Genomic DNA, 13,522 nt, shown 5'->3' on the forward strand with positions numbered 1-13,522 from the left:
GATTAGGAAAGATAAGTTTTTATGAATAGAAAAAGAGAAAAAAACCCTACACACAACAAGAAATCAAGACGATTTCTTTAAACAAGTCAACGTGTCTAGATCAGAACTAGGAAACACCTCAACCTGAGCAGGTTTGTACAGAATCAAAGAATAACTGAGGTCAGAAGAGACCTCTGGAGGTCTCTGATCCAACCTCGTCCAGTTGAGTTTTGAATATCCCCAAGGACGGGGTTTCCACAGCCTTCCTGGGCCAAAGCTCCAGACACGAAAATATTTCTCTTTATATTCATCTGAGATATTCTTGAATGCAACTTGAACCCACTGCCCCTCGTCTTTTTTTTTTCACTCCACGCCTCTGAGAAGAGCCCGGCTCTGCCTTCTCGAAACCCATCCACGAAGACAGCTGCAGAACAAGACACGAGACGCCCGCCCGAGCCAGCCTGAACGAACGCAGCTCTCGCAAAACTCCCACCCCACAGTCCCACAAAGGGTGATCAGAGGGGATTAATCGCTTTCCTCCACCTGCTGAAGGCTCTTCTTAACGAGATTCCTTAATTGCTGCAAGGGTGAGCTGCTGACTCACAAGACTAATGGGATTATACTGTAACGACACATATGTTTATAGAATATTTAGAGGATTTCTCTATCATGGTAGAGCATCAATGGGTAACTTGACTACTCACTGCCACGTCGGCTTCTTTTCAGCATCTCAAAATGCTTTTGCAAACATACTCCTCTAAAAAGCTGGGGGAGTTTAAAAAAAACCACCCAAACAACAAAAAAAAAAAGCCAAAACAACCCAAAAAAAGAAGCGGAGGTAGAAATTGTTGTTTTAAGAAGACGGTAAGAGGCAACAACTCAAGTATAAGGACTTTATGAGCGACAAAATAACAGCCAGAACTTATTCTACGAAGTTAAAAGCAATCTGTGCCCATGGCAGAGGAGAGAAGAAATCTTAAATAATTTCTTCTGTTCACAGAACGCAAAGGTAGATCCAGTCTGCCACCAGACCCGCTTCAAGGGAACCCACATAAGGACAAATCGCCACAACGAATCGCAACTGAATTGCAACGCCACGAAAATGAGGCATAATTTTCAAGAAAATCCAGAGACAGAAAGACAAAGACGACTCTCACAATGCGGGAAAAAGCCTAGAACAAAGGCTAAATTCCAAGACATACTCTCCACCGATTCTTTCACTTCCTCCAGATCACGTACGCTTCTCCTGGTACCACCACGCCTCCGTCTGTTCCCTTTAGCTAATTCACGTCAAACCCAAAAGTTATTGGCCAACTGCAAAGGGTTCGTTCTGAACTTCCAGAATAAAGGAAATCGACTGCCGTGAGCATCTGGATCACAGCTGAAGTCTTACTCTTTCCTCTTGATGGTCAAAGAAAAGCCCAAAGAGACAGAGGCAACCCCAAACCCGACACCACGGAACTAAGCGTCTGCTTCCCCGCGTTAAGTCATTTGTTATTTTCTCTGCTGAGAAGAAGCTAGAGGGAAGCTACAGACAAGGAGGATTTGCCAATCTCCAGTTGTTCACAAGGGGTTTCACTGTTTAACCTTCAGATACTGATGCACGAGGAGACCAGCAGCTACCTGCCAGCGACAGAATTAAGTCCGGATTATTCTGCGTTAGCCGGTACATACAATTTTAGGGGTGTTACTGAAATCCTGCATCACCCGAACCTATAATCAGGATCCAGAAGTTCTAGCACTCTTTTTATTCTTCCCTGTTGCTTTAAAAAGGTAATGCTTGAAACAATGACTTTTTCTTTTTTAAAGGCGGTATAGTAAGCAATATTTCTTGGAAAATTGCAGCTGTCCAACAGTTTGAGTCTGTTCTTTTTAAAATGAAACAGCCAGAACAAATGGTGGTGGCAAGCCCAACGTAAAGAGGTCATCGATTATTAAAATCTCCTTACTATAAATCGTGGATGTTGCTTGTCAGCTCGCTGTGTGACTGTGGAATGAATAAGTAGGTAAAATTCCACTAAGGCTATAGTTTGCTTGATCATTCTGCTGTGCAAAAATAGAAATAAAAGCTCTCCCTGTCCTTTCACTCCTCAGTACCAAACCATTCATACACACATTAAGAAAAAAAACTGCAGTGGTGGCCCATCCAATTCCTTTCTTTCCTGAGTCTGCCCTGATGCTACTTATGAATTTGCCTACTCAAGAAATGCAATAAAACAGAAAAAAAAGACGGCTTCATTCTGCTTCAGTGATCTATACCTAAGGAAAGCACATAAATTTTCCAATGAAATCCATAAACGAAAGACGAGGCCAAGCCCTACTGATATATCTTCACAGTTCCAGGGACAAAGAGGTGCCAACTCTGTGCCCTCGGAAAGCACAAAACCTCCTCCACACTCGCCAAAGCCATTTTCACAAGATTAACAGATGGAAAGAGGATCTAGGTACCCCACGCCTTGAAGGGTTTTCAGCTGGCAAAAAACCCACCAAGGAGCCACAATGCAGGAGCTCGCGACGCCGTCTGGTAGTGACGCGGGAAGAAGGGAGGAGAACGAGCAGCGCCGACGTCCTTTCATTCCCTCCACCTTAAAAATGGAGGGGAGAAAAGGGAAACCCATCCTCCAGGCTAAGCCGTTTTCCCCTTTTTAAGCTCTTCCCAAATAAACTGGGAAAAATGGAATGTTGAGGAAAGAAACGCTATGCAAATTTTCCTGCCTCTACGTCCAAAAATTTGCATAGGTTTTTCATTTTTCTTTTCAACGCAACACCAGTCCTGCCCGTCTCTAAACGCTTCCCATGCTGTTTCCATCGCAATGTTTCCTCTTACCGGCAGCAACATATCATTTTATCAGGATGCCAGGAGATCATTTCCACACAATGCCAGCAGATGTAATTTTCTTAGATGCACACACAGTTCATCATTTAGATACTAGATGACAAGGTGATCGCAGGGTGACTCTGTAATGCAAGTTTGCTGTTTGGTATTTTGAATTCTCAAATGATAAAAAAAAGACTTTATCAAATATAAATATCTTTAAGAAAAAAGTAACAAAAGTGCTACATATGATCAAGGAAAACAATTCCGTTAGTTTCTGCTACTTAAAGTAGGTTTGCTTTACAAATATTACCACATCCATTATCAGTATGGCTTCCAATTATTAATTAAATTGCTCGTGGCAGTAGAGCTTTCTCAATCTTAACAAGGACAGAGTAAAGAGAACACAAAACATTCACACCCCATTTCTCAGGGAAGAGATCCTCCTGCCTTTAAACAAACCAAAAGAGTCCGTCTTTAGGAGAATATTTATGCTCTGATGGTTATCTAGCAAAGGTCAGATGCAAAAAGTTCTCCAACAACCTTTCAGGCTAGTCAAGGGCATCGGCATTAGATACACAGATGTGTAAAAATCCACTCACCCGTTTTACGACCTTAACGACCTTCCTGGAAAACACCATTTTTGAAAGTGGCAAAGCGGAGAGGGGAGCAGGGCGAGGACAGAAAAGGCGAGAGGAAGAATAGGAGGTGGAATCGTTAACGACAGATCGAGAGAGAGTCTAGACCTCTTCCGAGCAGGCACCGTGAGCCACGCCAAGTAAGCAATAGTGGTTTTGAGCAGCGGACTGTTGTCCATCAGACATTCAGCTCATTTTTCATACGACTCCCAGGCTGGGCTTCAACCACGGTCCCAGAGGCAGAAGGCAGGACTTATCCGCTAAGCCACGCAGCTTGCGAGAGCGGAGGATGTCTGTGTTGAATATGTGAACACCGACCGAAATGTGTGAACGTGTTTCCAACGGACATTCTCAGCACAGCACCCAAAAGTAGATCGAGTCACTGTATGACCAGTGAGGCACGGCTTATTGCAGCTGGAAATCATTTACTCCCACGCTGAAGCGGGGTTTCTAGTGTTCTTTTTACTCTCTGTTGATACTCCCGATCTGGTGTCCATCGACCCTGTGCCACTACCTCAGCTTGCATCCTTTCAGTCTCAGAGAAGGAAAAGCGTACAGACTATTTTTGTTTTTTTTTTTTTAAACACAATCGCTAAGGGTATCCAAGATTTTAAGTGTAGCCTAAGAACTCGTAATTGAGGGCTGTCTAAAATACCTGGAAGCACTTTGAATGCTAAGACAGAGCAGCAAGATTTTTCTAGCCACTGGGGCTGGGAGAAGGAGGTTGACTGGTTGATTGATTATTTATTGGGAATTAATACTGAGAGAGTATATGCAAAGGCTGAGGGCACCATGCCATCTTCACAGAACAAGACCCTAACAGCTAACTGGACGTACAAGAAACTGCAAAGTTATACTGTAAGAACACATATTAAGGACCGAGGAAAGTCTGCTAAGGTGCTACGTCTAAAAACTAAGTTACTTCTTGCTTTGACCCTCCCCTTTTCCAGTATCAGTCGTCATCTAGAGCCTCTGTCTTGATCTCGTTGGCTCCTTGCCGGGCCAGTGCCAAGATGGTGTGGTTTACCGCTGCCATTTCCACGGCTAATGAAATGGGGTCTTGATGGTCACTATGGCTAGTGCTGTCATCCTGCGCAGGCGGAAAAGGAGAAGAGAGAAGCATCGTTACTCCACGAGCAGAAAACCAGCAGATAAAACTAGCGTGTGCAAAGTAACGGACTAGGGGCAGTGAATCGCACGTTCCTTACAAGGCGGGGGGAAAGGAATTTACAACTTCGAATCAGGACCGAGTTCCCTCACTGTGCAGACAAAGGTAAGCAAGGCAAGGAGTGGCGTACCCAATTTGCCAGAGAGAAATTTGAGGGAAGGGGGAGAGATATTCCGAGGAAAATATTAAATTATAAAAGACAAAAGGGATACACGAGGTATGGCAGGAAAACAGAGACAGGAATCATTCCGCGCTGCACAAATTCACGCCACGCTCGTGTTTTGAATATACAGGTCTGGTTATCCCATTTAAAGAGGACAAAACAGAACTAGAAAAGGTAGAGAGAACGCAACCCAGGGGCAGAGAGACGTGGGCTGGCTTCCTGACGAGGAGACGCTGATTAGACTCGGGTTCTTCAGTTTGGAAAAGAAATGGCCAATGGTTGAGACGGTAAATGTTTATTACGAACAATTAGTAAATAGAGAACAATTGTTCGTGGCTTCTCGTGATCGAACTGGAACCATAATACGCTCCAAAGCAGCGACGGGAAGCGCTGCTTCACTTCTCACAGTTCAGTTGTAGGATTCACCGATTTTTAGATCGGATAAAAATGATAAATGGCTTTCAAAAGGCAGGGGGTAGAACAGGTCAGGGAAAATTAAGTCTGCTAGAAACTGAAAGCGGACAAACTGCCTGGCTCAGGAAGCCTCTCGAAGCTGCTGTAAATACTTTTTCTTTAAATACTACCGCTGACCTCACCTCAGAAACAGGACACAAACCCAGACTAACCCTCAGTCTGAACCAGTACCCTGAGTTCACACAGACAGAGGGAAAAAGATGCTGAAGACCTCCTAGACCATTAAGAAAAACAACGCAGTGACTTCGGAGGCTTCACCCTCCGCAGGTGCATCACGGCCGTACAACAGCACACCTAAAAATCCCACAATTCTCGCATTATTTTTATAGTGAGTTGTGCAAGTTTCTCAGCCTGTGTCAGAAACAGGGTCTGGTTTTCAGTCATCATAAGGAAAACCAGCAATATCCCCACTGCAATTCCAGCCGTCAAAGAAATACTTCTGCAACTCCTGGGAAAAACCTGGTGTCTTCCTCTCTTTAAAACCGGGTACTAAGAGTTGCGACGCCGTGATCTTGCAGATTTTTTAAAGTGTTATTACTTACAGAAAGGAAATGATAAACATCCATCAGTCTCCCAATAGCCTTTAAGTGATGAACTTGCAGAATCGAAAATTTAAAACATGCATTACGCGCTTTTAAATTGAGATGACAAGCGGTAAATGCCAGGTAAAAAAGCCAGGATTTGGCGAATGCCAGGTAAAAAAGCCAGGATTTGGTGAAATCCTCGGGTTATTTAAAGGAACGCATTGATTTGCAGCAAACGTTGCGACGTGCGCACACTCTAAGGGCCTCTCACTAATCTTTCCCACAGTAAAGAAATACACAGTCCCGCCTTCGGGAGTTTCAGCCACTTCATTAGGATTGGGATGAACTTTGCGTTTTAAAGTTAACTAGAGTTTAAGCGTCACTGCGGAAAACGGAATTTGTGGTTTTAACAGCTGAGCGATGTTAAATGGTCATCGGGAGAAGCCGCCACTTAATCCGCTTCGCTGCTAATGCCTAATTACACTTCACAGAGGAGCCCAGACAGATTATGTAGGAATGCAGTTTTTAAGGACTCTAAACAAAGATCTTCAAATTTTAATACCCAATCTATTTCTCTTTTCATCGTATTTTGGATAACGCACAGGAGAAAAATATAGTTTGGGAGCCTACGTAACTCTTCCTCTCGGTATTCGCGTCCTGGATGCGACTGCCAAGGAATTATCTGCGCCCGGCAGCGGTCTCGGGGTATTTTCTAACAGTCCAGGAGCAGCCTCGCATCATCGAGAGCAAAGTTGGTTCCACCAGATCTGCTGGTGATGACCTACAAAAAGGGCCTCAATACCCATCAGAAGCGGAGCCTCTGCCATACATCTGTTGTACTGGGCCACCGCCAAGTCTGCCACGGACTCACTCCAGGAACCCAGTTGCTTTTACATCCCACCAGTTAAACAGGGAGACCTGCCTACTTCTCAATTAAAGTAAATTAAAAAAGATCTGCCCGCCCCGGCTCTGGGGTGTCAGCAGAGAACTGAGCTCACAGCAAAACCAGAACCAAGTAAAAGTGAACTGGGCAAGAGCACTGGTGCCACGCACGCACAGCCCTGGGGGGGTTTGGCCAACACTGACACCTGAAGGAAAATTGGGAAGGAGATGCAATACCTGTCAGGAAGGTGTGTGAAGGAAGGGTCACCAACTTTAGGGTAGGTGAGGGCTCAGAGTGCGGGAAGGGGTATTCTTTTGCTAGAGAATTTAAAAAAGAAGTTGCTGTCAAGGGTTAAAAATAACCAAGAAAAATAGAGAATAGGCAAGAGTTAAAATGCAAAAAGAAAGAAAAAAAACCAAACCAAACCAACAGGTAATAGGTAAACAATGCAAATAGGGGCACATTGCTGCAGAACAGTACAGAACAGGTATGGGGGCCACAGAAATCTCGAACTTTAATCAAATCCTTTCCCCCCACCCTTCACCCTTTGTCTGTCAGTGTCTTAGGGATGGCTCCTGGGACACTCCCGCAGAAAAAACAAGAGCGAGCTCAGTAGCTTGCCAGAGGGTGCTCAGTATCCTGCTGGGCAAGGGTGACAAAAGGGATTATTAAATATTTTGGGCAGGTGCTTACTGCTGCACACATCTGGGTGCCAGGTAAGCAACCCACATCTCAGCCCAGGCTACAAGGAAGACATTTCTTGCCAAAGAAACGTCTAGTTTCTTAGGGAAGCACATTGGTGCCCGATATATAGGAGCAACTGTTAAAGACCTGCACGTCCTTTCTGGAGGGCGGATAACTAGAACGGTGCCGGGGGTAAGGAGAGCGCCAAATAAGCGCGGCGCGCTGGGTGAGGTAACGCTCTCCTAACATCTTTCATACATTGCGTGTGGCGTGAATGGTGTAACTTGCTTGTTTGGAGCAGATCCTCCTGTCGTCTTCTACCTTCTCTGCTTCTCTGCCTCCCTCCGAACATCTTCCCTCCTCCTCCCCGTTGCGTACTTGCCAAGCGTCCTGTTGTGCGACAACAAATTCACGAGGGTGAGCATTGGTTCTCGGGTCACTCGAAGAGGGGAGCTGAGCTCTTCCGCTCTCCCCGTCGCAATTACATAAAAGCAAAACAAAACCAAGAGACCGGTGGTTTGCAAGAGGTACATTTGTCTCTTCGTGTGTCACATGGACTCAACGTTTTTGGGCCACGCGGCTCGGCCACGATGCTCACCTGCTCCGAGTAGTCGTTGCCATCAACATCGTCACTGTTGGAATGGCCTCCCGGACTCTGTACATCTATTCCATGGCTCTCCAGGATTGCTGCTTCTTCGAAAAAAGCAAATGGATCCCTAATTTATCTGATGCATTAGAGTAATTAAAATAAAACTTTTTTCCCCCCTATCCTGAAGAAGTTAGAATAACTGGAAGAACAGAGTTAGTTCTTAGCCTCTTCCTCTTTGCTCTCCAGTATTTGGGAAGGTTGCGAAACTGAAAACAGACAGAAAGCACTTAAGGGATTTAAAAACACACATATCTTCATCTTCCTGTAGGATCCAGGCATCTAAAGCACCCCTTGGTCTTTCTGATCTCCTTCTAACCCTCTTCCTCATGAGCTACAGACATAGCTCCAACGCCATCCACCTGAGACTGACTCGGCTTTGTTCCCCCCACCTTCCGACAGACAGGCTTCATTTTTAGAAAAATAAATGTTGGTTAAATTTCAGCAACACACATTAAAAGATGTAAAAAGGCGTTTTTTCTTAGTGACCAACAGGGCGAAAAGCAGCAGTCAGCAAAAAGGCATTTGATATTTGCAAAAACACTGGTGAACAAGAACACACGGATTCTCCGTTCGTCTACATATTGTAAACGCAATTCCGAGTAGTTCTCAAAAGAGCATAAAATTCTGCATTGTCAAAGTTTGGTGAATCCCAGCCACTGTTACGAGTTTATTCTTCTTAAAATGCCTCACATTTATTCCCATTAGAAGGTCTACTCCTCACAACTTCAGAGCCACTTCTAATTCCCTCTACAAGCAGTGACCCACACGAAGAACCTAACTCTGAAATCACTTCTGTTTTATGCTGATCCCCAAGAATTACCACTTTGTCCCAGCCACTCGTCACTGTGCAACCCCTTGGAAAGCCAAATGGGGCACAGGTAGGACCAGGATAAGCAGCTGGCTTGCAGAACCTTCGGTCCTACTGGCTGGATCGGAGATGTAAAACACTTCATCTGGACTCTTAGATCCCTGGGGGTTCTCAGGGATGGGAGTAAGAAAAGACACCCCCAGGCTTGGGCTGAAGAAACAAGCACAGCTCAATGCAAAACCAACGCAAGGAAACGCACAACTAGATCAAAGCTCTTCACAACCTTCACTTTTCATTTAAACAGCACGCTGAGGCTGCCAACTTGCAATCGTCTCCACTTCTCTTATTTCCAGTGCAGATACTTTGAAGTTTTATTTCAGATTTTATTTTGGATAGTCATAGGAACCTGAGCACAGGGAAATACGACTCTCCTTCTGCCAACAGAATGTTCACTTGGGTTTTTAAAACTCATCTTCCAGTAAAACTTAATGACCGCGCCATTTTCCTGCACCGATGACGGAATTCCATAAATTAAATTCCTACTCATATTTTAAAAAAAAACCCCTGGAACAGCGAGAGACTAATTTTAAAAATTGCTCTGCATTTCTATAAAGGATGTCAGAACCTCCAGTATTTTCATTAGTACAATCTTACGTAATTTCCATCTCTCTTGAGCAAGTGCACCCGCTAAACCCTAAAAGCAGGCGCTCTGATACATTACCGATATTGGCTCTTCTCTTGATTTCCTTTCTTCTGTTGGCAAACCAATTGTACACTTTAAGGGACGTAACTCGCTCCAAATCTGACAACTTTTTTCCTAGGAAAGTAACAGGGGAAGAAAAACAAACCAGCATTGTTACTCCCTGGGTTGCAGAGGTAGGCAAAAGACTCGTACTCATGTGATAAACCCGTGAAACACAAACAGCGCCAAAAAGTTATTATAACTGAGAATAAAGTGAATTTTATGTGAATCAAAGTATTGTGCTTAGATGTTACGGTGATAAATGCCAAATATCTCTCTAAAAACAAAGTAGCCTTTCTTCTTTTTTTTAAAATCTGAAATTTCTTTGCAGCTTCAATCAACTAAAATCCAGAGCTGGAGAAGAATAGAGAGTTGCTCTTTCCAGTTTGAGGATAAAACCGAGTTTCAAAAAAAATTCAATTCACACCCCTGCCACAACTGCAAACCACTGGGCTACTTCTCTTAGTATGTGCCACGAGGATACAGCTCGACGACGTGTTTTCTTCAGCAGCAAAAGGAAGAGATTTTGTGTGTCCCCCCTCCAACCTGCTCTCCCTCCTCTCCGGCACTGGCCACCCTCCCAGTTGTGCGCAGACACCTGTGGCTTCTTCTGGGAGAAGAGGGGCGTGGGGAAATTGGAAACCAGATCCCTGGAGTTTTACACTCAAACCAGCAAATAAAACCCCAGCGACCACCAGTCAGCTACATGAGACAATCCCTTCTCCAGATCACCAGCGTAAAAAAGGGAAGGCTGGAGGGATTCAGCATCGTAGGAACGGCACGGAAACCTCTTCAGCTGGCCTCCGCTCCGCTCGCTGTAGCTGCATCCCAGGGCTACGTGGGGAGAAGGCTCCCCTGCTTCAGACTGTTGCTCAAAGTTTATTTATTCAGCGTACGAAACGCATAATTGCAGCAATCTGCAAACTTAAGTAAGGAGAGAGGAGACAAGTGTAAGAAAAATCTGGAAACGGGTGGCTATGCTGCTTCCTAACGCTTTGCATCAGTCCCACTCACAGGATTTTACCCATCCTGCGACACAGGGATTTGTTCAGAGCTGCTAAACCAAGCAGACGCACAGGCAGGAATAAATCCCCGACCTCCTCGGTGCTCTACCTGCTGGATCGCTGTGCTTCCAGCCCAAAAAGACAAGAAGCAACACATAAAACAGAGGGAATTTTGGGGAAAAGTATTCTGCCATTAGAATGCTCAGCATTGTGGAACAGGGGCCTGGAGGCAGGAAAACCTCTGGGTTTGGATATATCCAAAACTGAACGAGGTAAAGGTCTGAGCACCCTAAGCTAAGCTGGTCCTGCCTGACCAGATGATCTCCAGATATCCCTTCCAGCCTAAACTGCTCGGTGGTTCTGTGCTATCCTGTGACTGCCCAGTGTTCACGAGTCACGCCTTGGCGTTCCTTTGCCTTCGTTTTTAATTCTGGTTATATAAAAATCTAAACAAATCCAACATAACTATGTTTGGTTAGCAAAACTAAGCAAAGGCAGGTGCATCCACTAATACACTTGAATATTCATGCTCCTCTCCCAAGCACAACTCCTCCAGGAACTGGGAAAATTCAACTTGTTGGCCCAAATGCAAAGTCCTACATTAATACCCAGATTCCAATACGAGACCCCTGCCTATAATTTGGAAAGAAAACGGAAAGACAGCAAAGCTGTGCTCCTTACTCCTCTGAGGATCTGCTCTATCATCTCCACAAAGCCTTGGTCTGCCAACCCGTAAAAGGGAACCAGCAGAACCCACTTTCAGAGAGTGGAATAAAATCCTCAGATTGCCACTGCGTGCTTGTAATAAGCACTTTGAAAGAACCGAACGCAGCGGATGAAAGCCTTTCCGACACGTTTATTTTCTTAGCGATGCCATTTCCGAAGCTGTATAAATGAAACGTTTGGGTGCCCAACTCATACTCCAGATCTCCAGCGGTGGGAACTGACGTTGCAGACATTGGCCCTCAGGTTTGAAAACCGCATCGACTGCCCCGTTCATCCAAGTAGGGCAGCTCCGAGCGACGAGAGTTAAGAGAATGCTCAAGAAGAAGCTGACTATTAGTTCGGAGCATCACATTTGTTAGTAACAGCTGTAAAATGAGATTCGCTGAACTTAGTTGGAGATGTGGAAATCTAATTGCAGTTGCCTTTGCAAAGGACACCACGATCAGCTGCTCACCTGGCTTTTGTATAACTGCATTACAGGCGTTTGCAATTTCTTCTCTCTTTGCCTCGTCTGGATATTGATTCTCATTGAAGTAACTGCAAGGGGAAGGGGGGAAAAAAACAAAAAAAAACAAAGCGTTTTTCAGAAATCAAAGCATGAAGGCTCCAAAGCACTAAAAGGTGTCAACTGCCAGTTTATGCATCACTCTTACAGGGCTAACGCAGACGCAGTCAATTTTACGTAAACCCGTATATATGCCTCAGGTAACATCAGCATGGAATCCCATCCACGTAGCGTGGATAAAACTTCCCGAAAGCCTCAGATAAATGAATATTACGTCAGCATTTGCAGAGTCACCTCAGCATTCAGAATATTGTACCAGGAGACAGAACCAAGCGGGCAGCGCTACGGGGATCAGAGTTAAGACTGTCAAGTGAAGTGTCATGTCAGAAGACAACACAGGTCATGCCTCTGCCTTTTTTCTCATTTCTTTCTTTTTTTATTCTTACATACCACCAGCTTAGGCAGCGTCCTACCAATAAAGGAGCTGTTCGATATTCATTTGGATCCCTGGGTTCATATATACACACACATACATATATACCTGTATATATAAATACGCACAAACCCACACAAATATCACATGCTTGAGGCAGATACGGTATGAAGATTATACAGAAAACATTACACAGTAATAAAATACGATTTTTAGAGTCAGAGTAGTGGTTTTGACAAAAATCACAATTTAAAAATTTTAAATCTTCCCCAGAAAAACATACTGAGTATGGCATTTTTTTTTCAGAATAATTGTGATTTTATTGTACTTTATATGCCATAAACACCCTATAAAAGTGAAACTGTTTTCTCTTTTATTTCATTTAAGTGCTTTACACATTTTAATGAACTGATTTACATTCTACAGAGCTTATCAGATCTGCATTAAAACCAACAAAAAGTCCTGTTTACTTCAATGGACTCTGATAAGCATGCCAGAAGCAGGGACTACTACTTTTTTTTTATTTATTTTTCCCCCTGTAGATTGTCCATAATGTATAATCCCCAGAATCCTTTGATCAACTTTGATCAGCAGCAGGTTCAGCTGTCGGACAGCTGCTCTGCATTTGAAAATAAGCTATTTCCTTTAATTGCAGATCATTTGGTAGCAGGAGATTTAGGGCAATTATTATTTTCCATATTTCTCCGCTGGCAGCTCGGCCGCGGCGCCGTCACTTCCTACGGAAACCTGGGAAAACTGTTTCAGCCCGACCTTCTTTTGAGTAAGTGGAACCCGTTATTTCACTTCCAGTTTATTTCAACCCACTGTGAAGACAAATTTTGCGCGCCCAGTCTGGATTTTCGGTGCCGCTTCTTCACGCTGTTGCTCACAGCGTTACTCGCAGGTGCAGCTCTGGCCCCACGCAGACTCTTATGTCAAAGCTGCTACTGGTTGAGTAAGAGAAATCGCAGGCTGGCACAGCTAGTTGCACTGTTAATGGACTTCCACCTGATTTGTGAGCTTGGGGAGCACATGAAACCCCAGGAATAGCTCCATCTTCGCTAAATGAAGGGCAGATTAGGTCTACTCTACCAGTTGGGGCTTTGGAGGCAATTGCATTTACACGTAAATATCCACTTCTTCCCCGGACCTCCGAGCTGCGGCCCAGAAGGCCAACCGCATCCTGGGAAGGATCAAGAGAAGCGTGGCCAGCAGGGCAAGAGAGGGGATTCTCCCCCTTTACTCTGCTCTTGTGAGACCCCACCTCGAATACTGCGTCCAGTTCTGGTGCCCCCACCATAAGAGGGACGTGGATCTGTTGGAGCGT

The 13,522-nt window shown here is 44.6% G+C and overlaps 1 protein-coding gene across 1 annotated transcript in view; it reads right to left on the reverse strand.

Moving 5' to 3' along the window:
• Window positions 1-4,126: 4,126 nt before the first annotated feature.
• Window positions 4,127-13,522, reverse strand: part of LOC104274110 (homeobox-containing protein 1-like) — a gene marked incomplete at its 5' end in the record, with an annotated part of 37,344 nt that continues 27,948 nt past the window's right edge. Inside the window, 5 exons of the mRNA XM_009869645.1 lie at window positions 4,127-4,522; window positions 7,650-7,718; window positions 7,927-8,021; window positions 9,507-9,602; window positions 11,712-11,794. Coding sequence (XP_009867947.1) covers window positions 4,385-4,522; window positions 7,650-7,718; window positions 7,927-8,021; window positions 9,507-9,602; window positions 11,712-11,794 — 481 coding nt within the window. The remainder of the gene's footprint in view (window positions 4,523-7,649; window positions 7,719-7,926; window positions 8,022-9,506; window positions 9,603-11,711; window positions 11,795-13,522) is intronic.

This window comes from Apaloderma vittatum, unplaced genomic scaffold (assembly GCF_000703405.1).
Source record: "Apaloderma vittatum isolate BGI_N311 unplaced genomic scaffold, ASM70340v1 scaffold14765, whole genome shotgun sequence".
In the NCBI taxonomy this organism is placed as follows: Eukaryota; Metazoa; Chordata; class Aves; order Trogoniformes; family Trogonidae; genus Apaloderma; species Apaloderma vittatum.